At 45.4% G+C, this 27,982-nt stretch overlaps 1 protein-coding gene across 1 annotated transcript; it reads right to left on the reverse strand.

The window, feature by feature from the left end:
- Positions 1-7: 7 nt before the first annotated feature.
- Positions 8-27,649, reverse strand: LOC133146898 (nesprin-1-like). The gene is made up of 43 exons (XM_061270975.1): positions 27,562-27,649; positions 27,001-27,348; positions 17,102-17,163; positions 13,649-13,744; positions 13,169-13,252; positions 11,731-11,823; positions 11,467-11,648; positions 11,211-11,407; positions 10,651-10,772; positions 10,408-10,464; positions 9,676-9,783; positions 9,205-9,342; positions 8,990-9,139; positions 8,812-8,924; positions 8,574-8,742; positions 8,398-8,494; positions 7,740-7,945; positions 7,225-7,389; positions 6,941-7,093; positions 6,696-6,839; positions 6,445-6,615; positions 6,211-6,369; positions 5,964-6,116; positions 5,669-5,803; positions 5,433-5,594; positions 5,155-5,363; positions 4,966-5,065; positions 4,685-4,849; positions 4,452-4,619; positions 4,215-4,379; positions 4,012-4,152; positions 3,780-3,940; positions 3,531-3,687; positions 3,221-3,448; positions 3,036-3,134; positions 2,791-2,966; positions 2,019-2,142; positions 1,781-1,947; positions 1,529-1,682; positions 779-1,383; positions 532-711; positions 292-445; positions 8-193 (listed from the first exon to the last, which is right to left on the reverse strand). The coding sequence occupies exons 2-43, from the start codon at positions 27,065-27,067 to the stop codon at positions 8-10; spliced, it is 6,522 nt and encodes a 2,173-aa protein (XP_061126959.1). The 5' UTR covers positions 27,068-27,348; positions 27,562-27,649.
- Positions 27,650-27,982: the final 333 nt, after the last annotated feature.

A 27,982-nucleotide genomic window follows, 5' to 3' on the forward strand; every position in this document is an offset into this window, starting at 1 on the left:
TTTGAAATTATTTAGGACATTTCTTGTTACTCGCCTCTAACCACTGGGCCCTCAACGCCTCCACGTCTCTGTGAACCATGCTTGCGTCACAGTCGGGAAAGCGAGCCAGTTCTCGATGCAGATCCTCCACCGCGGTGATGAGCTGGTCCATGTCCTCTTGCTTTTCCCGGAGCTCACCCAGCAGCTTCTCGTGCTACGACAACAACAAAGTTTCAAAATTCACAAATGACCCCATAAGACTGGTAGCAAATATAAAATACGGGTAAAACTGCAATGGCTGTTCGTTCTCACCAGTGAGAAGGACCTCGTGGCTTCCTGAGCGTTGTGGTTGTGATCGGGCAGGTTGTGAGCAAGCGCACGGGCTTTCTCCACCAAAGCATCGAGGATCAACCTCAAGTGGTTGTATCGGCGCAGGAGATCGAGTGCCCGTTGACTCTGCTCCTGACTGATAAAGAGCAACAAGAATAAAAAAAATTGTAACAACTGACACTGAAGAAGCTGCATGAGAATGCTGAAGTATTCCAAACTGACCTTTTGGTGATGAGAGTCTTGACGTACTCCAAGGCAGCCTTGACCACATCAAGGTCTCTGAGGGCCTCCCCTGTCCGCTCCGTGTCCTTCTGGGCCAGCTGGGTTCCTTTCTCCTCTAACCACTGTTGGGACTTATGGAGGGACTGAAGCTCCTCCTCCAGCTGGCTCAAGTAACGCAGCCTGTTGGGACAGAAACAAGCAATAGTTGGAAAAATCCACAACGTTTTATGTCAAATATCAAGTGTACCTGTTTTGAAATGCTTGCACAGAGCATTCTTTGACCACCTCCTGTCTTGCTTTACACTGCAACGTCTCCAAAGTCTTCATTACCTCCGCCTTCTTCCCCCTGAAGGACCTCCACATAGCTCCGAGGGCTTCCGCTTCACTCTGCCTCCATCCCAGACTGCTCCGCGCCTCCTCCAGGCACTCGATGAGGGCTGCAGCCTGAGCCCTGCAGGAGGTTTTCCCGCCTAGGTGAAGGTGGGCTTTGCTCAGCTGCCCATCCAAGGCTATGGCCTCAGCCTCAAGGCGGGCCACATCCCTCGTGACCTCTCGGTGGAGCTCATCTGTTTCGGATGGATCCCAGCTCCCTTTCCTCACCACAGCCTCGCGAAGACGGCCGACACCCCCAACCGCTGCTTCACGCTTCTCCAGGTAGGTTTTTAACTCATTCAGGCACTTTTTGCGGAGAAACTGTAGATGTTCACTTTCTGTGAAGGGTTGTAGGCAATCTTCTCTCCAGGCTTGGAGCTTCTGCTGAGCTTCTGGGCTGGAGCATGGAAGTAGGGCTGATTCTCTTTGTTGGAGAGCCTTTCTTAGTGATGAGTAAGCTTTCAACTGAGAGTCTTGCTCCTGGAATTGGAGAGTTAAACAAACCTATTAGGTAAGCAGGACAAGAAGGTACATGGTGGTTGAACACAATCTATCCTGGAAGGCTCTCTGATCCATTTATTTGGACTAGAACAAGACATACCAGGTACATAAAATAACATCTCACCTTGAGCTCCGTGAAGGCACCATCGAGATCAGTAACGTCAACCTGAAGAGAGCTTCTCAAGACAGATGGGAGATGTTGGCTCTTTTGGCTGAGTGTCAAAAGAGCGTCATTGAAAAGCTCCAGCTGCAACAACTGACGCTCCAGCTGCTCATGTCTAAAAGAATAATGAGAATGAATTCATCTTCGCCATGCTAGCTACTAGCCTAGCAAGCTGCTCCGTGTAAATTCTATAATGGATGAAAAGCAGATTACCTGCGTGACATTTTGCTCTTCAGTGAGGCGTATCGCTCCTGAAGTTGGGTGAGCTCGTCATTCAGCTCTCCGACCCGAGCTTCGGGGGCAGACGGGTAGAGACACGACACGATATTTAACAGACCCTCAAGTAGGGCGTCATTGGAAGGGGTTTCAGTCCGCATCTCCTGTTCAAGCAAAATGCAGAAGCTCAAGCAAACAGCAAGACCCATGACGGGTAACGAAAAGAAAAAAATACCTGGATGTGTTGCAGCTCCATCGTGAGCTTCACCTTGTCTACACAGAGCAGCTCGTCGGCCGGACGGCAAGCAAACTCGCAAGCACCTAGCCAGCTTTTCATGGATAAATATTCCTTTTCAAATCTGTGTGGATTAAAAATAAATATCATACATTAGGTCATAGGATAAGATAGAGGATAAGAAAGAAAGAGGAAGGCCGCTAAAATATTAAATGTCAAGCAACAACTACGTCCAGCATTTGACAGGGTCATTATTGTTTCCTCTGAATAAAACAAGAAATATCGAAGAAGGGTGTGGGTTTTCTCCGGGCACTCCGGTTTCCTCCCACATCCCAAAAAACATGCTTGGTAGGCCGATTGAACACTCCAAATTGTCCCTAGGTGTGAGTGCGATTGCAAATGGTTGTTTGTCTCTGTGTGCCCTGCGATTGGCTGGCAATCGGTTCAGGGTGTCCCCCGCCTACTGCCCGATGATGGCTGGGATAGGCTCCAGCACGCCCGCGACCCCAGTGGGGACTAAGCGGTACAGAAAATGGATGGATATCGAAGAAGGCTCTCGTGATAACAAAATCGCGTTATTAAAATAGAAATAAGGACGGCTGCCTGCGCTACGGAGGGTCAGACAGACAAGCAGTCAAGAGGGAGAGAGAGATTGAAGAGAAAACAGTAAACAAAAGGAAATAGCAGCGACCACACAATTGTAATTAGATATGTTGCGAGGAAACGCAAGATAATAACAAGCCTCGACTGTCGAGTCAAAATTGTTTCTGACCTTTTCCACAGCGTTAGAAAGCTCTCTAATGCCGATTGTTTCTCACTGGCCTTTCCCAGTAACTCTCCTCGGAGCTGCTGGAGTAGGAGTACCTCATGCTCCAATTTGGTGCCTTCCACAGCTGTACACAAAGCTATCAGTCCGGGCTTCAGTTGTTCCACTGACCGGCACACCTCCTACGAGGAAGACAAAAAAGTTATCTCAAGCCCAGCACATTCCTTTTTTTTTTTTTTCACTTTTCTTACCATGTGACTTTGTAAGTTCTTGAAAGCTTGTGATGATGATGAGCAAAGTGTGACAGGAGTATCAAGCTTCTCTTTGAGATCATTCATAGTTTTCTCAAACTAAAGACATACAACACATAATCCGGTTAAGTAAAAAAGAAAAAAAAAGAAGCAGGCAGATATTTCAGCGTATGACAAAAGATGACCTGCTCCAGGTTGTCGCTGCACCTCTGCCTATAGGAGGCGCTCTGGTTGAGCTGCCCCGTGAGTTGCTTTGTTTTCTCCATCAGTTCCTGCCAGGAACGCCTCATCTGGGTGACCCGTTCCCGAAGACATCCGGACTCTCCGGGGGTGATAAACCTGGACAGTGCCTCGTAGTCCTTCTCCATGTGGAGTAGCGATGATCTTCTCGCCTCTAAACCTTCCGCCACAACCTAGAGGGGGATTTGGTTTTTTTGAAACGCATCTTCCTTTGCTAATCAATCAATTTATATCCTGTCAGGATTGACCACAGACCTCAACAATGCCGATGTGTTCGTCCAAATAATCGGAGGGTGAGTTGAGCCCGATTGCATCCAGCGCTCTCTGCTTTTCATTGATCCACGTGGAAAACGTCACGGATTGCTCGTTAAAGCGCTCCCACGATGAGCACGTTCTCTCCAGATGGACAACACTGGAAGGAAATAGATGACGTGAAAGTAACGATGCCTCTTCCGATCTGTGGTTGTAAAGATAGAAATGTCAAAAGTGTGCTCGGAAACTAACTTCTTCTTGAGGTGGTCTTCAATCTGCTCAACTGCTTCCCTGCTGGACTGGGCCTGATGCAGAACCGCAATTTGATTCTTCGGCCCGAGCTGAAGATCAACCGCCTCCTCCAGGAGGACGTCTGCTCTCAGGGAACAGTCCTCAAGCTTGATGAAAAGCTCCTTCCATCAAATAAGCGGAATATTAGAGGAGGGATACTAAGCAAAGAGTCAATGTAGTCATAAAAAGACACCTTGGTGTGGTCCAGTTCGCTCCTCAGGCTGTCCAGGTTGTTGAATATAAACTCTTTGTGCAGATCAATGGTGATGTCGCTAATGGACACTTGAAGTGTTTCCCACTCACGTTCAAAGTTGCGCCAGGAGCTCAAGGTGGCCTGGAGATCAAATATGTCCAGAGCAAAAAACCAAAATAGTGGATATTGATGATCACGCTTACCTGTAGGCTGCGCTCCCTAGCGCTGAATTGGCAGTCCGCTTCTCGGACACGTTCCTCCAGCTCGTGTACCGAGCGACTAAGCGCCTCTCCCAAATGGATCTGTTTGGAGTGGGACACCAAAAGATCTGCCTCCCTCCTGAGAGCCTGCAGTTGTTTTGAGTGTTGCTGTAATAAATACATGACAACATGTCAATATAGTTCGACATTATAATAAAGAGAACATTTCTGCAAGCACACCTGATGAATAAAAAAGAGTTCCTGGGCTTCTCTTAGATCCTCAGCATCCAGAATCCGGTTGATCTGCTCTCCGGTTTCCTTCCCAGCTCTCAGGACCTCCTCCAGAGCGCCACGCACTTCTTCCCTGAGCTCCTCCAACGGGAATGCGCCGGAGCCTTCGCCGCATTCCTGTGAGGGAAGGGATGCTAGGAGGCCGGAACAAAGTACAAAAGGTCGGACAAATCGGCCAATACCTGGCAAAGTGTGGACAACAATTCCTTAAAGTCGGCTGAGAGTTTGTTCAGGGCACTTTGCTGTCTTTGTGTCTCCACTTCAGAGCTCACATCGGACAGGCTCAAAAGACGACTCTTAAGCCATAAGAGGCTCTCTTCTCGAGCGTCTCCTGCTTCTCTCAATGCCTAAAATGAATTGGGGAAAAAAATGGATAATCAATTATGAAGCCTCAGACATGACAGGTGGATTTTTTTTTAAATGTGGTCAATCAATTGAAGCAATATTCAGCATGCTTGCTCACTCGAGCAGCAGCGTCAACTTCCTCCTGATGGCTGGAAGTTCTTGCCGTCTCCTTCAGGTGTCTCCTCTGAGATGAAAGCCAGTCGGAAAGCTCACAAAATCTGTGTGAAGAAAAACAAATGTTCAGCTTTTACTTAGAGTATTAATGCAGAGAGCGTAATGGAATTAAAAAAAACAAATCACTGCCCACCTATCATTCCATTCCTTCCACTTATCAGGATGCTGCTCCAGTGTGACGCCGGTGCTCCTGATGCGCTCGGCGACGTCCTCCACAGCCCTCCTGGTGGCATCCAGCCTTCGATAAGCCGCGTCGTTGTCTGGCAGTTTTTGACACAGATCCTCCATGTTCCTAATCCGCTTCTCGCACACAGCCAGAGGTTTGCGTTCCCTGAAGAACATCTGCAAAGGGAAGCCTCGCTGAAGAGAGGAATTGTTTTCCCGGTGCTTTCGTAACTACCGAAGGCTCACCCTGTGCTCTTGGATCACATGATCGCTGCTAGAGGAGCCAGACAAGATGTGGAGTTCTCTGTCCAGCTCTGATCGGCACTCTTGGAGGACGACATCGATTGGATACTGCTCCACCTCTACCTTCAGACGCAGCAGGTGTGACGGTACCTCGCCCTGGATGTCCTGCGACAGAGCATAAAAGCATTTGTAGACAACAAAATGTTGCTCTAACTGACAATGCACTTCTTAATAATGACCTTCCAGTGTTTGTGTAGTCTGCGGACTGTTTCTTGCAGCCCCCGTTGCTCCTCTTCTGGTAGGATGTCAGTGAGTTCGTCACACGCCTTCAGGAAGACGCTCAGCACGTGCTGGTCCAGTTGACTGAAAACATCCTACATGACAAAAGGGAAAAAGCCAAAGTTGACGACGATGTAGCGGTGATGTCAGGGCATCGTCTCAAAGTATTTCCCAAGCGTCCAATCGGATCGCTCTGATGTCACTGCTAGGCTGGGGACAGATTTCATACAATGACATTTTTGGATGTGATCTCACCGTGTGCTTCTTCAGTAATTCCTCGGCGTCCCCCGACTCTCCCAGGCAGTCCTGAGCTCTCTTCAGCACTGCCTCCAAATCCTGTCTGGACTCCTCAAACCTCCTCCTCAAACAATTATTGGCTTCTTCCCGCCTCCTCCACTCTGCGATCTCCTTCAGTAGAGCGTGAGAGGTTTTTTTTTTTAATTAACGTCTTGTATGCACTCTCAGTGGTATTAAAACGTGTACACTCGTTTCAAATTCAAACCTGCGCCGAGCCTTGGACTTCAGCCAGTTTCTTCTGCAGCAAACCGGTCTCGAAGTTTTGAAGCACCTTGCTGTTGGAGAGTGCCCTCTGCACCGTGTTGTGGTTCCTCTCGATCACCGCCAGACAGCGTTTGCAACTCTGCTGCTGGTTCAAAAAGTCCTGAGGACATTTCGTCCGACAACGCGTTACGATTCCTCGCGCATCTTTGGTGTTGAACTTTATCATCACACGAACCTGCCACTTGTGGCCGAGCAGTGTCGGGCTGGGCGTGTGTGGGTCGGCGGCACTAATGCGACGGGCGCGCTCCAGGGCTTGATAGAAGACAGACATTTGTTTCTCCATTTCCTCCAGCAACGGCAGAAGGGCGTGGCATTCCTTTACTAAGGCGGGGCAGCGCTCTCTCACCTTGAAACAAAGCTTTAATCTATTATAAACTGCTCAACTGAATTATTGCAACTACTAAAATCAATTTTCCATACACCTACGAGACTCAAGCGACTCTTAGCGGTCGTTATGGTAGCGATGACCCCGGCGGACTCGTCGTGCGGTGCGTCTTTGGCGAGGAGCTGAGCGCTGCGGCCGGCCAGCTTGTACTGCGTCTCCATGGTGACAAGCTTTTGCTTGGTATTCTGAAATGAGAGGTTCAGGAGTAAAGGGGTTGACATTCACCATGGTAGAGATATAATAATAATGTTTGTCGATACAATTGATCAGAACGCAAAATTCTCACCTCCACGTCTTGCAAAAAGGCTCGGACACCGAGGAAAGACACTTGTACTGGAGCACTGAGCCTGGCTTCTGCTGTATCCAAAAGTTCTGTCAAAGTCGACATTGCCTTTAAATGGTCTTTTCGCCCTTTTTCCAATCGGTCAACTTGGTCGTGCTACAAAAAAAAAAGACAAGACATGAAATTAGAACTTGTACAGCATTCTATAGACGCTTCTACTCAGTTGCCCATCAGACTTGAATTGTCAATAATTTCAGCTTCTAGTTTTTTTGTTTTTTTTTGGTTACCTGCTTGACTTTAAGGAAAAGCTCCCTCCATCGTCCATTCAGAAGTAGGAGCTGCTGCTTGAGCTCAAACGACACTGTCTCGTCACACGTCTCGATAAGAAAATTCCCCGCGTCGTTCATGGCGGCGTGCTGATCCATCCAGTGGCTGTGATTCTTGAAGAACTCCTGCAAGGGAAAGCGGGGGAGAGATAAAGAGACAAGCAGAGACGATTAGAGAAACAAAGAGAGCTGGTTAAAAAAAAAAAAAAAAGAAAAGCTTAGGGCTTAGCAAAAGAAGTAGACATGCAAATTAAGCGGAAACAAAGACGGCAGACGAGTGGAAAGATGACAGCTCATCAAAAAATGAGACAAAGTCTTGGATTTAATTGAAGAATCAATAATAGTAATTAGCTGACTAATCCAAAATGTGTCATCCGCATTGTCAAGCCAAAGCGATAAATTAAATATCCTCAGCGCGTCAATGAGTTCATTTCATACCTGCTGCTCCGAAATTGGACGAAGGAGACTCGTCATACCTGCTTTGTGTTTTCCGGCTGTCTTAGGGCTCCCTCGGCGTCCTCCAGCCAAGCTTGGAAAGAGGCCACCGTGGAAACGTAGCGATCCCAGTTGGACAGCACCTCCTCCAGCATGCTCCTCACGCTGCGCACTTCCATGGACAGGCTCCTCCACTGGGCCGCCACATCCCACACATGCCGAGAGACCCCCGTCTCTCCTTCATCAGCTAGAGGCGGGCGAGTTTAAAGTTGAAGTCAATATTATTATAAACCAAATTGCCTAATTGTGACAAGGCCTTGGCTGGAGACAACACATTGAAGCCTTTCTCTCTCAAGCTGACTTGTTCAGCTCTCGCACGGCCTCCAGCTAGACACAAACCCTTAAAACGCAATCACGAAACTAACACGCTCGCTCAGTTTTTTGGCGCCCGGAGATGTGCAGAAATGGAGCAGCCTCCCCAAACTAGCAAATGAGAGTAGTATTCCCCACTGAGCGGGTGGTGGAAGCTCATTTAGAGATTTTGCCTGCAGACGTGGAAGCAGATAGTTGAGATTCTTGTAGCCATGTTGACGACGATGTGGGGCGGCTGTGATATTGTACGTTTTCATTACGTTCCATCATAATTGAAACCAAAAATGAAGACACACAAATGCACTACAAACGATTTGGTTTGTTCACCTGAGCTGTCAGCGCTGATGTAAACCTCCGCAGCTCTTTTCAATGACTGGTATAAGGTCTTGTAACTTTCAAAAAAATACTGCTTCTCCACAAAAACCTAGTGGAGACAGAAACAATAATAGTTTGTACATTTTCTAGCAAAACGGGATGGATGAAATGATCTCGTTGGGGCTTACGACATAATCGCGTAGCATCTGTTCCACAGATTCTTGTCGGCCGTATTTGACGATCCAGGATTTGAGCTTCGATTCCGCCTGCGTGAGAAAAGCCTCCATGCTGTGTTTGTGCTTCAGGAATTCCATCTGAGCCAGCTGGATGTTGCAAGATGTGGAGATGAAATTCAACCTACGAGGAAAAAAAATGGTAAATTGAAATTACTTTCATACAATATTAAGGTAACCTTTTCATCCGAACCTCTCGGCCATGTCTTGCAGCTGCTCAGGTGGCACAGAGATGCCATCGATACTTCTGTCCTTATGGATCCTTTGGAAGACCTGCTGATGACCCTCAAGGCTCTTCAACACCTCCTGTGAAGTCAATCAACACAATTAAAACAACTACCGTGAGTCATTTGCGTGTTGTGTCGGTCAACCTCGCGTCGTTCCAAGGCTTTGCCGACGGCTGCCCCGTCGCTGATTTCGACATTTTGTCGCAGGGCTCCTTCGGTGTGATGCAGCCAGGCTCCGAGCGCGTCCAAAGGAGCGGGAAGGGACGTGTCCAGCACCAGATGCCAGTCCAGGAGCTAAAATGCAAACAGATAAATATCATGTGATTAATTGTGCATGATTTTCATGTGTTTTTCCTCACCCTGTTGGAGATCCTTTCCCAAGCTTGTTTGACCAGAGCCTGATCTACTGTCAACATTCCGTCCTTCTGCGTGGATTTTAAGGAATCTTCCATATGCTTCCTCCGCATCTCCAGCTGTACGCCAAGACTCTTGAATAACTACACAAAATAAATACGGATGTTTGTTTGCATGTATTTTACTTGACTTTATTGTTTTTATTTTCATTTTACTTTGCTCGATCAGAAAATTATAATGCACAGCTAAGGGTGTGGTGAAAATGAAACTTATGCCTCGACTTGGCGGAATAAGCCAGACAGACTGAAAAAATGACGGGGCTGTCGTCTGATCCCCTCACTGTAATGCCAAAGCAGATTAAGCTAATAATGGGAGTGTCTGTGGCCAGTGCGCCCACTCCAAACCACACACACGCACACACACACACACACACACACACACACACACACACACACACGCAGAGTGTACGCTCTGACCTGATACCGCAGAGCGAGATTGGCCTCAGTCTCCTGGGCGTGTAGCGCGTCTTTCTCCAGCTGCTCCAGCCACATTTTAAACTCCCTCAGGCTCTTTCGTTGCTCTCTCTACAGGAGGTTGACGGGGGGTGAAAGATGAAGGAGAATATGGATATGGAAATTGCCGCAAAATGGGAGAAATGAAAATCAGACAAAGACAACCGAGGTATAGGCGAGGGGAGGGGGGGGGGACGGATTGATGAGAGGACGGAGGCGGGAAAGGATGAAAGTGTTGGCGTTAAAAGTGCGTTACTAATCCTGTGTGGTTCTCTGTTGGACAAAATGTCAAAGCAGGCTACTTTGTCTCAGATCCCCTACCGGGATTTCAAGTCGCCATGACGATAATACGGTCGATTCAGCTTTATCATTTTTTCCTGTGGGAAGCCAGTGTCGAATTTAATGACATCTTAATCCTAAATTAATTCTAACATCTTTATTTTGTCCAACACTTTAGTTTGTGATTGCTCGTATGGAAACAAAGCCTCGCTTTCAAAAAAAAACAAAAACATATCATGCCAATGCCAGAGGCTTCCATTGCCATGCTAATGGAACCAAGTGGGAACATGAACACAAAAGCTAATATGACTTCTTGTCATTCTGGAATCAGAGCTGGGGAAAACCCGCAGGCCTGACATCAGATAAGATAGCGTCTGGGAGTGGGAGGGATAAATGATGACATCCACGTCCTCCTACCTCCAGCATTTCCTCGATATCGCGAGGAGCGACGCGGCCATGCTGCGGGATAGACGCCTGCGTGACAAGCAACGAGACAAGGACAGCTGTCACCATGCCAGCCAGACATCAAGCAGGGAGCAAATGGTTGTTCTATATTTAGCCTTGAAATGGCAAACGTCACCACCGATGTGTTACGCTGACATTTGGCGGGAAAGACAAGGCGTGTGAAGAGAAAATGACATCACTGTGACAGCTGTTTACCTCCTCATCTTCATCTGCTGCTGGTCCCTCTGAGGCACCGTGCTCTCCGTCAGGATGGCGCTTCAGGAACTGGGCCACGTAAGTCATGATGGATTTCTCGTCCGGCTTGTCTACGTCCACGTCTGACAAAATGACGTCCGCGGAGCGTAATCAGACATCAAGCAGATATGAAATCAACCTTCAGCGCTACGGAGCCAAATCGTCTTTGGACTATTTTCCGCTGTGGTGAATGCCGCGGACCTTAATTACGCTGATGTCAGGCTTGATTTGTCAGCGTTTATTCTGGAAATCTGGCATGAGGGGGCACAGATGGTTGGGCAGCATGAACGCTAATGTGATGTTCAAGCTGACACACATCATTTGACTCTTTAGTTTACTTAACAATTGGTTTTGCATTGACTCACTCATGCGGGGAGGAAAAGTAAAAAGGCGACTGGTTAACAATTTAATTCTAATTTAATAAGGGCTTGGAGACGCAGCGATTTCAGCGATCAAGTCGGAAGAATCTGTTAGATCGTATTTTGAGGGATCAAGGAAATATCGAAGGAAATGTGACGTACCCTCAGGGTCAAGAAGTTGTGCGATGCCTAACTGCGTTTCGGCTAACAGAAAAGCTTCTCGCAGATTTTCTCGGTTGGAGTGTCTTCTTGAGTGCTCCATGTCTACTAGATTGGGCCGAAGGGTGTGGATGATGGCAAGGAAGGCTAAGCCACTTCGCCAACTGGGACCAAAGTCTTTCACTTCGATTCCCAGACGCCTAGGAATGAGAATTTATTAGATTGGGGTTTTAACAACTTTTTTTTGCAGACTACGCACTTGGTGGCTGTCTGTTGGACCCATCTGAGGAGGGCCTTTCTAACGCCGCCGTGTACGGGTGGCAGAGGCTTCTTCTTGACGGGCGGGCTGGTGTTCTCGCTTCCGCTAGCCGACCCGTTCAGTGAGGAGGAGCTGTCTGACGGAGCTTGGATTAGTGGGAGACTGCAGGTCAGCTCCTCGATCTGCAGTGGGTGAGGGAAAAAAAATAACACAACAGGTCGATTTCATTTTGTATTTCCTTCATTTGCAAAATGGATTGAATACCTGGAAATAGAGGATGATAGTCCACACCAAACCCAAGACGATCGACGGTCGACCGTCTACGATATCTGTCGAGTTGATGTTCACCAGTTTGATCTGCATAAAAAAACCCCCCCACAATATTGTAATGTGCATTCAGACTGCATTCTGATTACTTGGCAAAATCTCACAGCATGGACACATTTATAAACACTGTGAAATGGAACAGCAGGGAAATGTTGGGTTGATAAACTTAGTTAGGTAATCCTTAGCTAGCTAAGAAAGCACATATAAACAAAGACGGTACTGACCGGTGACCCCCTGTAGGCAGACTAGAAGGCAGAAAAAGAAAGGTAAAAAATGGCTCTCAAGATGTGTTTGATGAAAGATGGACGCCTTGTAGAGCGTGTGATGATACATTTTCTGTATCCTCACATAGAGCATTACAGAGCCGCGGCAACACAACAGGTAATAAGCGACACTTCAAGTGGGGGAACAAAGAGGGTCGGGTCATGTGAGGGCAATCTCGGGTGCTAGAAGGGGGTCAGTGTGGTGATCCTGATAAGAAAAGCACAAGTTCGTAATGGAAACCACAGCAGGTTATTTGGCCGGCATTGGGATTTAGTCGAAAAAAAGATATATCTTCATAAGATTTATTTATAAATAAATAGGTCTAACTAATCATACTTTCACATAAATATTAAAACGAAAATCTTGTGAGAACAGGCATGAGATTATATTATTTAGGCTGAACATAAATACAGTCTAGACATACATTGGATTTCCACGCAGTGTGTGTTTACATTTAATTTGAAATGTTGGACTTCTACACAAACACACAAACAGACACACACGCAAGGAGACTGCTGACGTCTGATCTCCGAGTTTGCAGATTACTGGTGTAGGATTTATGGTTTAACCCTGTCACACTCGAGGAAGAGGGGAAATCAATGTCTTCGCAGAAGCTTGCATGGCTTTATTTAGATAGCCGAGGACGGACGAGACGGCAGGGGAGGCGGGGGGAAGCCTTGAATTTGTGTGACTGATCTCACTGAAGACGCAGTTTACTGAAGCGGTTTGTAATTAGTTTATGTAATTGGGCGCATGACGCCGGCAAGCTGATTGGCGTGTTGGAGAAACGTCTAGAAGCAAGTGGGTCTAGAACTTCTGCCTCACAATAGTCAGGGATTCACCACATAGTGTTTTTTAAAATATATTTATTTTATTTTATTTATTCATTTGTTAATTTATTCATTTATTTATTTATTTGTTTTTTGTAGCAGAGTCAACATGAACATGTCTGACTGTATCGATTTCAACAGGTGCAGCTACAGAGAAAGCGGCGAGGTAAGAAGTTAAAGGTCAAGCTTGTTTTCCACGTTTGCACCCACGAGGCTGTTCGTATAAAAAAAAACAACAACAAGAGGAACAGCTAAGATAAAAAGAAGAGCCCATCTCCTACCTTCCTACCCTGGAGGAAGTTGAGAGCCGTGCCGATGTTTGCAACCCAGTGGATTCGCTTTAGCTTCCTGCCCTGCTCACATGGCTACAGGGGACAACAAGGGGGGGGGGGTTCAAAGACACAACACAGACCGAGGCAAATGCAAAAAACAAAGACATTCTTTAGCATTCTAGCAAAACATTGTAGTAAAAGCATTCATTCGGTTCCAGTCCGATCTAAACTGCACACTGATCAATAGAACACACATCACTTCCACCTGAGGCAATATTGACATAAGTAAGCACCAGAAGCTATTTGGTGCGGGTGTTTTGACCAAACTCTTTTGTGTCCTTGTAAATCTGCCGTTTTTCATTCACTCGAACATCCTAGTAAGAGCAAATCAATGCTCATTTCCACGTGGAAGCGGACAATGCTTCACGTTCACATGCGCTTCATTAGATTAGATTAACACGCACAACTCGATGCATTCCAAGGCCTCACCAATTTTTGGCCAGAGAGCACCTCCAGCAAGGCGAGCAGCTTCACGCCATCCTTGATATCCTCAAACAGATCCGTCACGACTAGAGGCGGAATACGCTGTCAAAAAGAACAGAACATAAATTTAGATTTCAAATACTTGGTCAAATACGATCCAGTTATCAACATTTTTGAGAATAAAAAATTTTGCTGTTTTTTTATAATCGGACGTATGTAAGCCAAAGTCAAGGGAAAAAACTGGATAGACTTCGGTTCCTAAAGTCTTTTTATAAAGTCCATCAAACTCTGAATAAAAGCATTTTTGGAGGGCTAATATCCTGGCTGAGTGGTAAAAAGTCCAACTGCCACATTAGACGGCATTAATTTCAATAGGAAATCCTCCTATGGATGTACTTGGAACCCCAAAAGCGTTTTTTTTTCTCCCCCCCAATGTAGCGTATGTGTGTGATAAGTGGACTCAGTGAGGGGCTCAGCAAGGCTCTGAGTGGGGTCTTCAAATCCTAAAATATGCTGATGATGTCAAACCGGATCCCCCTTCTCATTGACTCTCTCGCTAACCTTTCAGACTAGAGAGGCGTGGAAAAAAAAATCCACATATCTCTAGTTTTTCGCCGACGCCACATCAAGGATTTCTCTTAGAGTGCAGTCACATAGGGGGGGCAGAATAGCGCACCATTCACAGGGAGATTAGCGGTGTGTGTGTGTGCGTGTGTTGGTGTGTGTGTGTGCCCATCAAGTGGATGTGCAAGAGAGGCATAATTGCGCAGAAAAAGAGTGGCAGCGAGACAGATGAGAGAGGACGGAGTGAAACAAAAAAATCCACACCCCCAAGCCTCACAAAAAATTAATTAGTTCAACACAGTTAAGGCTTTTCTTCTAATGTCATTTCACGCCTTTGCTTATTAAAATACACAAAAAAAAAAAACGCACGGGTGCCTCCTTTTAAAAAAAGACACCACACAAGAAGAAAGGGTGAAATCAACCCGTGGGGTAATTGAAGTTAAATTTACCTTTTGGGGCTTGATGATCCCGAGGCTAATGAGGGTATTTGGGGATAATTACAAAAATAAGAAAGTAATATCCATTTCCTCTGCTGAGCTACATGACCAAGACCACCCCGAAAAAATAAATCAAGGGTCTTAATGAGCTAATTACACATGAGTGTCTGATGCCGTAATTGATTGTGTGCGGAGGGACTCGGGGACGGCGGCTTCTTGTTTGAGTCCCCTGAAACGCTCCACTCGAGACGATTCTCAAGAATCAACAGTGTGGAGGAAACAAGAAAAAGCTTTTCCAAAGTCATCCAACGTCCCATTGTTCCTTTCATAACATATTTGGCATGTGAATATGGATCAAAAAATTTTTTTTCTCCACTGAGATGAGATGACTGCAGGTCTTAAAGAATTGGCTGCATGTATGCATCATTACGAGGATTTGGGCCTGAATCTGAGGGCCACCCTGTGGGGATGCACACTTCTGCCAAGGCCAATTTTAATAGCTTCTTGGACCAGGTAGTTGTTTTTGATTTTTCTTTTTTTTTTTTTGCATAATTTTGCTTCACAAAAGGGAATTTCCAGCATTACCCAAACACAGACACAAAATAGCACAAACAGTTCTTAATAGAGCTCCATGTTTGGGAGGCAAATGAAAAAACGTTCCCAATCACTTGGCTGTGTAACCCGAGAGAAGACTCAGCGTGACTGAAGCTGTTTAGCGAAGAAACGCCTCAGCGACGACGCAACCTCTGCTGCTGACATTGGCCACTCGCTAATTAAGCTTTAACCGTCTCGGAGGGGATTTGCCAGAACGCAAAGTTGGGAGCACATTCGATGGATTGCGTCCCCCCCCCACACACACACACACCACCACCACCATCACTCCAGCGCCATGCGCGGGGGGCTTCCTGATACTACACTTGTCTGAATATTATTAAAATGGTGCCTAGAGATACAAGTTTCATTTGTTCCGGGACCACACTCAACTAAAAACACAAATGATATTACTCAGTTAATAGAAATGATTAACATACATATTATATATAATATATATAAATATATATATATATATTGTAGCATTATTCACTCCAGATTTCATACTTTGCGCTCATACGAGTGTGCACGTGTACTTAATCATGTGACTTAACTTAATCCGGTGAACTGCTAAGTATCATAAGACTCATTAATCATCTTTGTGAATTTGCCGTTCTCACACGCTGAGATATCTTTTGTTATACCTGTGGAGTTTAAGAGGAAAAAAAAAGTGAGGGGGGGTTAGTTGGTAAAAAGCCCCCCGAAAATCCCAGTAGCATCGGCACCCCCCTCAAAGCCATGTCTCAACTCACCTAACGATTAATCACACAGCTTTAGGCGGTGAATTAAAAGACGGTGATAACTGGTAGTGGCCTAATCATCTGCATAGCCAAGGGCGTGATCTATCCCTCGGAGAGCCGAGTTCAACCAACTGTTAAAGCTCCTCTGTCTATCTCAAATCCTCTAACAACTTAATGGCGTCTCCAGGAACTTTCTGAGGGTTTTTTTTGTCTCCCCATTAGAAGACCTTCATTCACCTTCTCTTGCTGCTCATCAGGGTGTTGTTTTTTTTTCTATGACATTTCACCTGACTACTCAGTATAGCCACGGTACCGCCAGTGCAATCAACCCGATGGAACTTGAATTGATGGCAGCCACAATATTAGGTACACTCAGCGTTTTGCTTCCAATCTACTCAAGAATATCCTAAAACTTGACAAAATAAATAAACCATGTGTTTACCTTATGTGTCATTAAAAATTCAAGCACTTCCTATATACTATTTGGCTGTGGATAATTTTCCGCCGGCGTGATCCCGAAGCGTGAGATTTCCTATTACGTCAAGGTTTATTCCCCGCAGGGCGCTTTTCAAATGAATTTTCTGCATCAAGCCGCCACGGCTCAAGGTCTCCACAGCTGTCTGAGTCCAATAGGAAGGAATACTTCATTGTCTTCAAGTATTTGTCTGAGCTTATTAAGCTAAAAAAAAAAATCTTATCCGGAAGCATTGAAATTGGTAAGGAGTGTCAGTAGGTTATCAATTCTTAAATGACAAATGTTAGCTAGCAGGAACAAAGACGTCGACTGTGTTAATTGCTGTAATGTGAAAGTGGTAATTAGAGTGGAAAGCTTTCCTTGCAGCCAATTGAGAGTGAGAGAAAGAAAACAATAAGAGGCACCACACACCACTGTGTGTGTGTCTCTCGGTTTGTGTGTGTGTGTTGGCTTAGCTGCCTGGTCCCATGACCGGCTCAGCAATGTGTTTTGAAAATGGAGCAAATGTCAACGCAGGCAAAGCACTGAAAAGAATGGCAAGTTGGATTGAAAAGAAGGACGCGGGTGTGTTTGTTTGTGTGTGTGTGTGGGGGGGGGGGGGGACAACAATGCAGGTTGTGCAGCATGCAGTGGCAATCAAACCCAATCTTACCTTTGCCAAGTGGGAATTGATCCATTTGGTGAACGTCCTTTTCTGCACAGACTCCTGCTCGTCTAAATCAGAGGCAAAATTGTCGATTAGAAACAAAGAGGAGAATGAAGTTTGACTTGCCGGCACGTGTGGCGACGCAATATCCTTGAAATCTCATCAGCGAAAGAGGACCGGGAGTTCCTCCACTTTAATGAATACGCTGACAATTTGATTAAACTCAAGTTGGTTAGTGGGTCACTGAGTATGGCGGGCATTCAGGTGTGTGTGTGTGTGTGTGTGTGTGTGTCCGTGTGGCTTTTCATTCATAAATGATAATGCAGATGGGCACGTTTCAACGAGCCAGTGAGCAGCTCCCTCCTGGATGAATTTCTCTCTTGACCTGATCAAATATTGATACGCGGTAATATCGGGAGGGGAAATGAGAATAATGTCAGCCACCTTAAAGAAAGAACACGCGTGATGGAAGGAAAATTGGCGCCCGCGTGTGTGGCGCAGTCAGTGGGGACGAGGTGACTTTGAGCTCCCGCTGGCATCCGTTCAATATGTACAAAAGGCAAGCTCAGCAAACGAGCCCGCAAGCAGCATTTCAACACACTTGATTAGCTTCTTGGGCTGCATGGCTCTGTATCGTTAGTCCAATCAACGGCGGCCCGGCTCTTATCTTAATGAAATATCATTGAGGTCTGTGCTTTGTTGTCCTGGCGGCTGCGGTTGCTGTGGTAACAAAGCCACAAATTGGAGGAAGTGAAGGTACAAACTCACGTTGTACACAAACAAATCGATACATATTAGAGGCTTTTTTTGAGTTGAAATACCGTGACCCCATTCAGGCTCATTTATTTGGCTTTTTTTAGTCGCTTCTATAAATGGAACACTTTTCCCAAATAGACTATTATTAGGTTAAAAAATAAATTACGTGTTTTTTTTTTTGTTTTTTTTAATTGGATGGGTGAGGGAACCGATTACCGTAATTTTCGGACTATAAGTCGCACCGGAGTATAAATCGCACCAGCCATAAAATGCCCAAAAAGAGAAAAAAAAACATATATATAAGTCGTTCCTGAGTATCAGTCGCCCCCCCCCCCAAACTATGAAAAAAAAAACGATTTATAGTCCGAAAATTACGGTAGTTGCATTTCCATTCATTTCAGTGAAAAGATGATTTGTGATACGAACATGGTCATGGACCGACAGCACCACTGTACTATGACATAATTGTATCACTTGTGCAACATTCAAAATGTTACATAAAACAGCCTGGACCGGCTTTTTTTTCCCCATAGGTCCATTATGAGAATTACGAGTTTTGCATGTTAAATAGTGCACGTTTAGGTGTGCGGTGCCTTGCTTAAGGGCACCACCAACACTGCAGACTGGCATCCCTCCAACGGCTCCTCCTAATTAACATCTGAGTCGCTCACAGTGGCTCTCCAACCTGCCATCTCTTAAGACTTTACAGATGGAGCTCCTGCTGTACATCCCCTTTAAATATACTATGTGAAGCCACCCCACAGCTGAACAAATATCTTCCCCACGGGGGAAGACTTAAGACTCACATGAATCCACAAACACTCAGAGAGTTCCAAAAGTATTTGGACAGTAGTGATTTCTGGGGGTGTTTTTATTTTGCCACCAACACTTCACAGAAATTGTGACTAGACTTCCTACAAATTAAAATCCAGCATTATTATGAAGGGATATTCTGTAATGAGTACACGGTACACTGCAGTGGCACACACACACATGCTGAGAGCGGCTTACACACTCACCACGGAGGTAGAGGTAGAAGCCAGTCACGAGGTTGAAGGGTAACTTCTTTTTGGAGGCGGTGTCGCCCTCCCCTCGTCTTGCCATGTCGTACTGTCGACTGCGCCGCTCATGGCATAGTCGGGAGGACATCCTCCCCCCAAAATCAAGGGGGGACTACAATTTGCCCTTGCTGCTAACTCTTCCAGGAGCTCCTTAGAAAGTGTTTCTTTGAGACTGATTCTTAATGTCCTCTTGTCGTGCTTTTTCTTTCCTGCCGAACAGCTCAAGAGAGTCGAAAAAGTGTGTGTATTTGTGCAGTGCAGTACCGACTTGCCTCAGCATCAATCTTTCACTCTCAACACCTCAGCCCCTCCCTCCTCACTTCACACTGGTGGTACCAAGCGCGCCCTTCCCTCCACTGCACGGCCAATCACAAGGCGTGATGTCACGGCTGCATTTAAGGGCACCGCTGAGCTGGTTGGGATGCGCACACACACACATACACACGCGTCGCTCACAATGGGAGCAAAAGTGCAGGAATTCCCCCGCAACACGCCGCCGTCTTCATCTACGCAGACGGCGAGCACAGCTCCCGGCAGGCTGGCAGCTTTCTTGTGCACACAGCCTGCAGGGGAGCGCGCGAGCACCGGGACGCTTCTGCCGTCTGATCTTCCGCTCAAGTCTGTTCAGAGACTGTCGGCTTTCATCCGTTCCTCACATGCGGTGTTTTTACTGGAGAGACTGGGCTAAGCAGAAACAAAACAGCCACTTACAACAACAAAAGGATACTGAATGAGCCTAATTCAAGATTTATAGGCAGAATATGCCTATAAAGTTGTCTTTTTGGCTCGATAAGGGCTCGTGTGACATATGTGAGAAGAATCAATACAGGGAGTTAAACAGTCACCTGTTTTTTTAGGTTAGGTCATATGACCTTAGCAAGCAAAGCCGTGATTGGTCATTACCTGAGACCTGAGCAACAGTTGTCATTTATAGTAAGTGACAAAATGGCTGCCCCCTAAAATGGATGGGTTTTGATGCTTGATCCCTAACTGGCTAATTTGACTATATTCACAAAGAATTTCAAAGTATATTTTTTTAACTGGAGTTTATCTCGACAAACATTGAGACTTACATTAGCTCTCTGAGGTTCCACTGGCAAAAATAAAGTCACTACTTTCAACTATTGTCATCATTCCTTTCAATAACCTTCCTGGGCTTTTTTGGCCCTCACACATTAGCAGTGTGATGCAATTATCAAAGCACAAAAGCTCCTCCTTGAATTCTCCTATTCAAAATGCAAAAGCAATATGCACGCACATCGCACTTGGTCTTTTATCAGCCTTAAAGATGAAAGACCATTTATCACGAGCGGGATTTTTTTTTCCCCTCCTTTTGTTCTTTTGGGTGACCCCACCCCAGTGCCCTCACACACGCAAGCCATTTTAATTATGAAAGTCATCAATAACCAATGGCAGCTGTCATCTGCTATCTGTCTGCTGATTATCGGATTCTCGCCGGTTCGCACATCAACTCTTCTCCCCGTTCCCACTATGACACATTTTTTTGTGGCATGTAACAAAACAGGGCTACACAATGCGCTGTCCGTGGTGCTGAAACCAACAGCGCTTCATTAATGGTCTGCTAATGATTTAAAAAGACACAACTAGAAACAAGAGAATCATATTTTGTCAGACAATCGCTCCAAGAATCTAACAGACAGCCTCCCCGAAGAAGCTAACTGATAAGAAAAACAACCTCGGGACAAAATCGCTACAAGAAGGCGGCATCGCCGTGTCAGCAGAGAGAGAAATATGAGCGGGCGTGTACACGCACACACACACACAAACAGACAATCGCTTCCCCTTTTCTAGTGTCCTACATCAGAATAAACCAACAGAGGCCCTTTAGGCTGCAGCCCTCTGGAGTGTTGTGCTGTTGTTTTAACGGCAGAAAAGTGAGGAGGAGTGTCGAGCTAGACAAGAAGCTCAGCTGGTTGCTGGTTCTGGATTCCTAATGGACAGCCTGGCAGATAGTGGTGGGGGGGGTTCAATGTGGGTCAGCGCGGTTAACGTCTGCAGGGCAGCGAGGCTACGTGAGGAACAGACTCTTTTCGACTATTAAAAAAAAAACACAGGTGGAGGGAGGGGTAGCTTGTTCTTTTGTGGTTTTCATTCCACCCAGAGGGTGTTTGGATTGGAATCCTTAGCAGCAAAAGCCTCTTATTCAATCTCATAGGGGGCACAGTGCCTCCTTGAGGACATCAAACGGTTTGTTTGGAAGCAAGTGTTTTTCAGAAAGAAGAATATTTGAAGAACTATTTGCTGTGTGTTGTGCCATGCGACTAATGTAAAATATGTGCTCATCAGAGGGCGGTAGACACCGATCGCGCTACAAATGACGCTGGTGTGAAGTGACTCACAGATGATGCAGGTGTGAATGGCGGTGGTCATAATGACCGAGTGTCACTAGAACCAAACAAAGGCCCACAAGGGTCTCAGTGCGGTGCTAATGCATCTTCCTCTCCAGCGGGACATTAATGGAGCATGCCCGTTACAGCTATCATGTGCTAAATGGGCACGTTTGTTATCCACTGTACAAAATGATTACAGTCTTTTATGCTTGCCTCAACATTCCGGTTCTTCTCTTTCAGCCCCACAATGGCTCATTAAAAAAAAAAAAAACTCTTCTCTCCACTTCCTGCCAGAGCTCTTAAATGGCAAAGTGTGACAAAAAAAAAAAAAGACCCTCACCACTTCCACTCAACCCATTCAGCCTCAACATTCGCAATCCCACTTCATTTGTGCCCCCAACGCCCAAGTACAAGAGGCGGAAATCTAAACGCCGGCCCATTAGCATGGCTAATTACATTTCAGAAATCATCACGCGCATGTTAAAGAGGGTGAGAAGAAATGGGTGGAGGGGGGATAGCACACAAGTCAAAGTGATTATCAAAACAAGCACCAGCATTCCCTTTTCACCAACAGCTGTGCTGAGGAGTCACTAACAAATTATGTCCAAATTAAAAAAAAAACATGAAAGCCTGGCTAACAATAGTGCCATTAAAAATGCCACCTGCAGCACACACACATCAAATATATATATCATATAAAAATAACATCAAATTCACTAGAATCATCTAGCAGTAATCACTTTTAAGGATGCAATTTAGTTGAAATACATGTATAAAAATATTACATATACGTATATACTCTATAAATGTAATGGAGTGCGTGTTTGTGCGTATGTGTGTGTGACTGGGTCAGACAGTCTAAGCTCTTTATCCAGGTTCAGCAACCGGCCCAGCACATATTAGAGGGACCACTAAGTAAGCGAAAGCGCAGGCATCAGCAGCACTAACAGAATCACCGCGGCTGCTGCGGTAAATTCAGTTACCGTGAAAGAGATTTTTTTTGTTTATTTATTTATCTATTTATTTTTTAGAAGTCATAATTAGATCCAGCTAAATCCAGTCATATCTGACACTGGAGATATCTTTTGTCTTAGCAATCATGATTTTTATTTTTTTTAATACCCTAAAACAAATATGGTTTTTGAATAAATACATTTATCAATTACTGAATACTATTCTAGGAGCTTTGCAGAGTAGTGTCAAGTAATAAAATGAAGGATTTAAAAGTGCGCCCAAAAGACCAAGAATGACTTTCCTACCCACAAAGTCATACATGCTGGAATTGAGACAATATCTGACCAGCTCAGAGGTCAGGGCGCCACCTCTATTTCAGAAACTTGCTCAATAGAGTGCCAGTGGCCAAATTTCCAACCATCCAATCACTCGGTGACAGTCCAAAAATAAAAAGGGGGAAGGAGGTGCCTGGGCGGGAAAGATAAGAGTGAGCATGTGAGTCAAAGTATTAGGGAGAGAGGGGAACCAGATTGGGTGTCCGGATGCTATCTTGCCAGCACATTGTGCTGTAACGTTCATCAAAACCATCTGCCGCCCCCATCTTGACACGCAACATCGCAGATAAAAAGAAATTCAGGGGAACTGTATCATTGCATCGGCGTAACCCGGAGATGTCATTTTACCTAATCGAAGGCAACTTTTGGAATGGCACAGTGACCGAATTTTGATATTAATATAAATGAAATTAATTGTACCTGTTAATACAATACGTGACAACCTATCATTGAGATTCCCACCGAAGAATCTCAAAAGTCGATTCAGTCTATTACCTGACGACCCGAGTGATGCGTTCTTGTGTCTCCAGCCTTGAATGGCTGTCAGGCTCAAAGAGATTCCAATCTGATAAGCATCATGAAATGTCACTGAGAGACTCCATTGGATTCCACACAATGGGGATCGCACATGCCAAAAGAGAATGTGGACCTTGCGTCGTGCCTTGTGGAACACCACTTGGTTTTTTTCAGCTGTAGCGGGAGGAAAATGTATTATTCATGTTACCGTTTTTTTCCATGTATAATGCGCCCCCATGTATAATACGCACCCTAAAAATGGCATGTTGATGCTGGAAAAAAGCCTGTACCCATGTATAATACGCACCCAAATTTTGACTCCTACTTAAGTCCGTAAACGTAAAATTATTTCAGAAAAAATATCATCTTTGGGAACAACCGGATGTTATTCTGCCGGTCAGTATCACTGCGCATGCGCTAGCAAACTCAATAGCGAAGAAATGTTTCGGATTTGTGTAGGGTACATTGTGACCGCAAACGAGCAGGTGATCGAGCAAGCGTCTGATACGAGAGCATTGTGTTCGTATGGAGCGTGTTTGAAGTGAACAGCAGAGAAGAAAGCGCATCTGTAATGGCGGCCTCCATATGATAAAAAAAATATATAAAAATTTTGGGGGGGTTTTTTTGTACCCATGTATAATGCGCACCCCAGATTTTAGGACAATAAATTAGTTAAATTTTGCCCATTATACATGGAAAAAAACGGTAAGTATGATACAAAGAAAATTGACAAATAGAATCTTGCGGAGCACTAAAGAAAAGCTACAAGGTAACAGTACAGCATGGGAAATAAATGACTAGCAGAAAACTACTTTTTGGAATTAGTACAACTTGGATGTCAACCAGTGGCCTCGGAGTTGAAAAGAAACAAAGAAGAGAAAGCTGCAAAGTGATGATCAGCAATATGGGTCATATCACATAACTGCAAGTCCAAGGCTAGATGGCTTGGTTTGAATGCGATGGTGACCTTCAAGTCTGCTCATGCTGCGTACACGTCCAATCGCTCGGCTAAATGCTTCACTCCCAGCGGAATAATCAAGGCCTAAAAAATGCATCAAAGCCATTTGTTTTTTTTTGTGTGTGTTGCCGCCTGCGTGTGAAGCCGCGTGGTGATAAATAGCCAATGTGCCGAAAACAACCGGGCCGGGCTGGCACGGCTCAAGGTGACCGTCTGCTCGGGCCTTCGATGGCTACGGCCGAAAAGCGTCATGTCGCCCCTGGCAACCGGATGGCACCCTGGCCCCGTGCCAGTCGAGGTGGTCTGCGCCAGTTCTGTCGCCAATCAGACTGAAGAATTTGGCAGGGTAGGTTTTTTCCTATTCTCTAATATTGTTACTCTGCCCAGGAGGTTTTCATTGTTCTGATTGTTAGGAGGATTATGAACAAAGTACTACTTCATAAAACCTTACAGTGGGGTGGCCATGAACAAAGACCGATATTTAGCTGTCGAGCCAGGTGAAGTTTCCCTTTTGTAAACCTGGCAAGAAATTGTATTGCTCATCAATTCTACTCCGATTAATTTGCCAAACGATGAGCTGTGAAGGTGTACAATTTGGGTTGAGTAAAAATTAGTATTGTCTGCCCTGGGCGGAGTTCTCCTCCAAACCTTGCAGATTTCATTTTTCTTAAAAGACCTTGCAGTGTACTCATGCCCTTGCCTTCCTCCTCTTCCTTCTCCTCCTCTTCGGCCTTTCTGCCAGCACAGCAAGCGGCTCTCGACGCTGCAGAATTTGCTCAAACGTTGTCAATCTGCTTTGCGCAACAAGCCGCCAGAGCCTGAATAGATCGGGAGATGTCCTTTGCAAACAACTAAATTGGACTGGGGTGAACTTTATCTGCCTGACGAGCAGGCGGGCAGACGTCGCTTAGAGCTAGCGGCGGAAATTAAACGCCTCCGCCACCCACGGGGAGAGAAAATGGGTGAAAAATTGAAATTAGGAGGGATTATTGTTTTTTTTCACCCCCTGAACAAAAGACACAGAAACAGGCAAATTCCTCAGCATATGGAGGAGTTCAGCCTGGGAGGTGTTCAAAGTGGCCTCATCCTTCTCTGCCATATGGTGTCACTAATTGCTGTGTTTCAGTGCAGAGAGGTACAGCAAAAGAGACGGTTGAAGGGAGAAGGAAGGAAAATAGGCCAAAACCTTGGATTGTTTTCATGTCACATAGCATGATTGTCGGACGCTTCCAAAAAGGACCCCGAGGGGCAAATATGGCTTATTTCATGCTATCTGCTGTTCCTATGTGGAACATTGGCACAATAGAAAACAGGAGCAAAGTTTGTCATCTAGCGAGTCAGCGTTAAAGGGCATTGGAGAACTCTCAGGTGACATTTGATGCAAGGGAGATGTCAATAAAATATGACCTCATTTAAGAACAAAGGCAAACCCTGACAAAGACTACGCTGACTCTATTTTGCAGTGAATGCAAACCTCAAATAGTAACACTAATGATGTCACGTTATCTTTTTCCCAACACAACATAGCTGGATAGAAATTAAAATCCAGTTGGTTTGAGAATCGGTTTCCAGTGACTTAATCCCTCGGAATCGTTTATTTGCTAGCTTGACGATTCCGCTTTTAAATCACAAGCAGGTGGCTGAACCTTTACAACAGCGAGCTATTATTTTCGAACGTTATTTTCATGTGCGGCGAGACAAAAACAGGCGGTCATTACATCACCTGAGGAATGACAGACAGTAATTAAAAAGCCATAAGACTTCCCCATGCGTCCCTGAGCTAATCGACCTATTATGAAAGACATTTTTCTTTAACAAGCCACACGCACTCTGCTGAATTATTTACACCGTATATAATTGAAAGCCTTAAACGAGGCTCCTGTAGTGTACTGTAAACAGGACTTGATAAATTAGAGCGCATTTTGGGGAAGAGAGGATGGGCGGTTACACATGTCCACATAAATAATGCAACAGTTTCGCACCACCGCTGAGCTGGGCTGGGCTGCGCATGAGGCTGTTTCATTTTCACTTAGCGTCTTAATCAAAGTATCTCACTTGTCTTTGAAGAGCACGGGAAGCGGAAAGCCTCTAAAATGAGAAGAAATCAATTTGAGAGATGCAAAGTGTGCCAAACCGACATTGGCACAACTGCCACCTCGCACGCCCGGTGGGGAGCCGCCATGTTGGACCTCAGTTCCAGTGTCACCTGGAGCCTCTCAAATCCGCTGCCGCTTTGACATTTGAGATTCAGTCGTTCCGTGAACACGCTTGTAACTAAAAACCAATCATCTTTCCTCATTGAAATGAATGGATATGCCATTAATCCTTTCCAGTCTAGCCCAAACGCTCTCCACCATTCTACTTCATAAAAAACATAGTATATTGTAAAATCCTTTGAATAATACGCACCCGTGCATAACATGGCTCCCAGTCATTCTTAAAAAGCATTTTTTTTTGTCTGTACTTGGACAAAGATTCAAAAGATTCCAATGAAGTGAAATGCTTTTAAATCAAAGTTAAAAACTGTGCTATTTTTCCCATACCTATGATCAAGGTCTTTCAAAGTATTTTTTATTTTTATCCCCCCGCCAAAAAATAAGATTATTCACAGGATTTTACAGATGTAACAGTGGAGTTATTGTGAGCAAAACTCACGTACAACCTGTCACATGCTCAAATTCAAATTATTAAGCAGCTTCCTGTTTTATCGGTGTTGCCAATAGCAAAACTATAAAGATAACAACTCACTGTGCGTCAAAATATTCCAATTTTGAATGCTTCACAGTAAAAATAAAACTCGTATTGGTGGCGCGAATAACACCAACATATTTGGTGCAAGAGAAAAAAAGGAAGGAGGTGAATTTGCAGTCAGCATTTTTGCCACTCTGCTGCGTCATGGCAATGTAGCAGGTCACCTCCAAACCTGCCGCAAGTGGAGAGACGGAGCGCTGTGGAGTTAGCAATTAACGCCTACCTTGCAGTCTCTGCATCACATTGGCAATGTCATGAGGAGCGTCTCTGTAGTGGCGCGGCGATGCCATGCTGCTCCTCCTGCGGGTACCCGCCGCCGCCGCCTCTCAACCGGGCATCATCGACCTAAGCGACCCGCAGAAATATTTTTTAGTTTCGTGTCAGGTTGTTGGTTCCTCCTCAGTTCATGTCTGTTGCAGAAACTCAGACTCGAAGGAGCTCCTCCTCCTCCTGCTGCTGCTGCTGCTGATGCTGCCGATGATGTAAGCATAGCACTCGTTGGCATGCGCTGCCATCTACTGTCCAACCAAAGAGGATGTTGCTTGTTCCGTCATGAGGACCAATCAGAGGCCTTGTTTGAACATTTTTAACATAAATGGATGACTTTTACACATTGGACAAAATAGACTCAAATGTATTGTATTTAAAAATACAATAAATTTTGATTTTCAGGGGAATAAGTAAAACTGCACAGAGCGTACAATTTGTACATGAATAAAATGATGATAAATCACATTGTGTCGCTTGGTTGTCATATTGATGTATTTGACTGGAGGGTGCATACCTCTGCAGTGGAGCTCATTCTGATGCAGCGTGGCTCAGGGTGACCTCTAGCGTTGCGGGCCCCTCAGGAGCAGGCAGATGCAGCCAAGGAGAACCGAGTTGCCACTGCAGCACAGGTCAAATCAAAACAGGGGTCAACGCAACGAGTTATCCTCCTGTGACACGCTTACATCACGGCGCCGTTTCCTTATCTCAGAAATGCTTATGCGGAGCTAAAAGCGAAACGGCCGCTACGTTAATCCCCCACCACTGCGTGCTCAGCAATTTAATGAAGCTTATAAGAAAGTTGTGTGATGAAATTGACTCTGTGCCAAGGAGACAGATGTTGGCCTCAGAACATTTTGGAACTAAATGGATTCCACTGTTGTGGCCACTGAGTACATCTTTGACATGCATAATCGAAGATAACCACGCTTGTTTTG

Source organism: Syngnathus typhle, linkage group LG22, assembly GCF_033458585.1.
Source record: "Syngnathus typhle isolate RoL2023-S1 ecotype Sweden linkage group LG22, RoL_Styp_1.0, whole genome shotgun sequence".
Lineage (NCBI taxonomy): Eukaryota > Metazoa > Chordata > Actinopteri > Syngnathiformes > Syngnathidae > Syngnathus > Syngnathus typhle.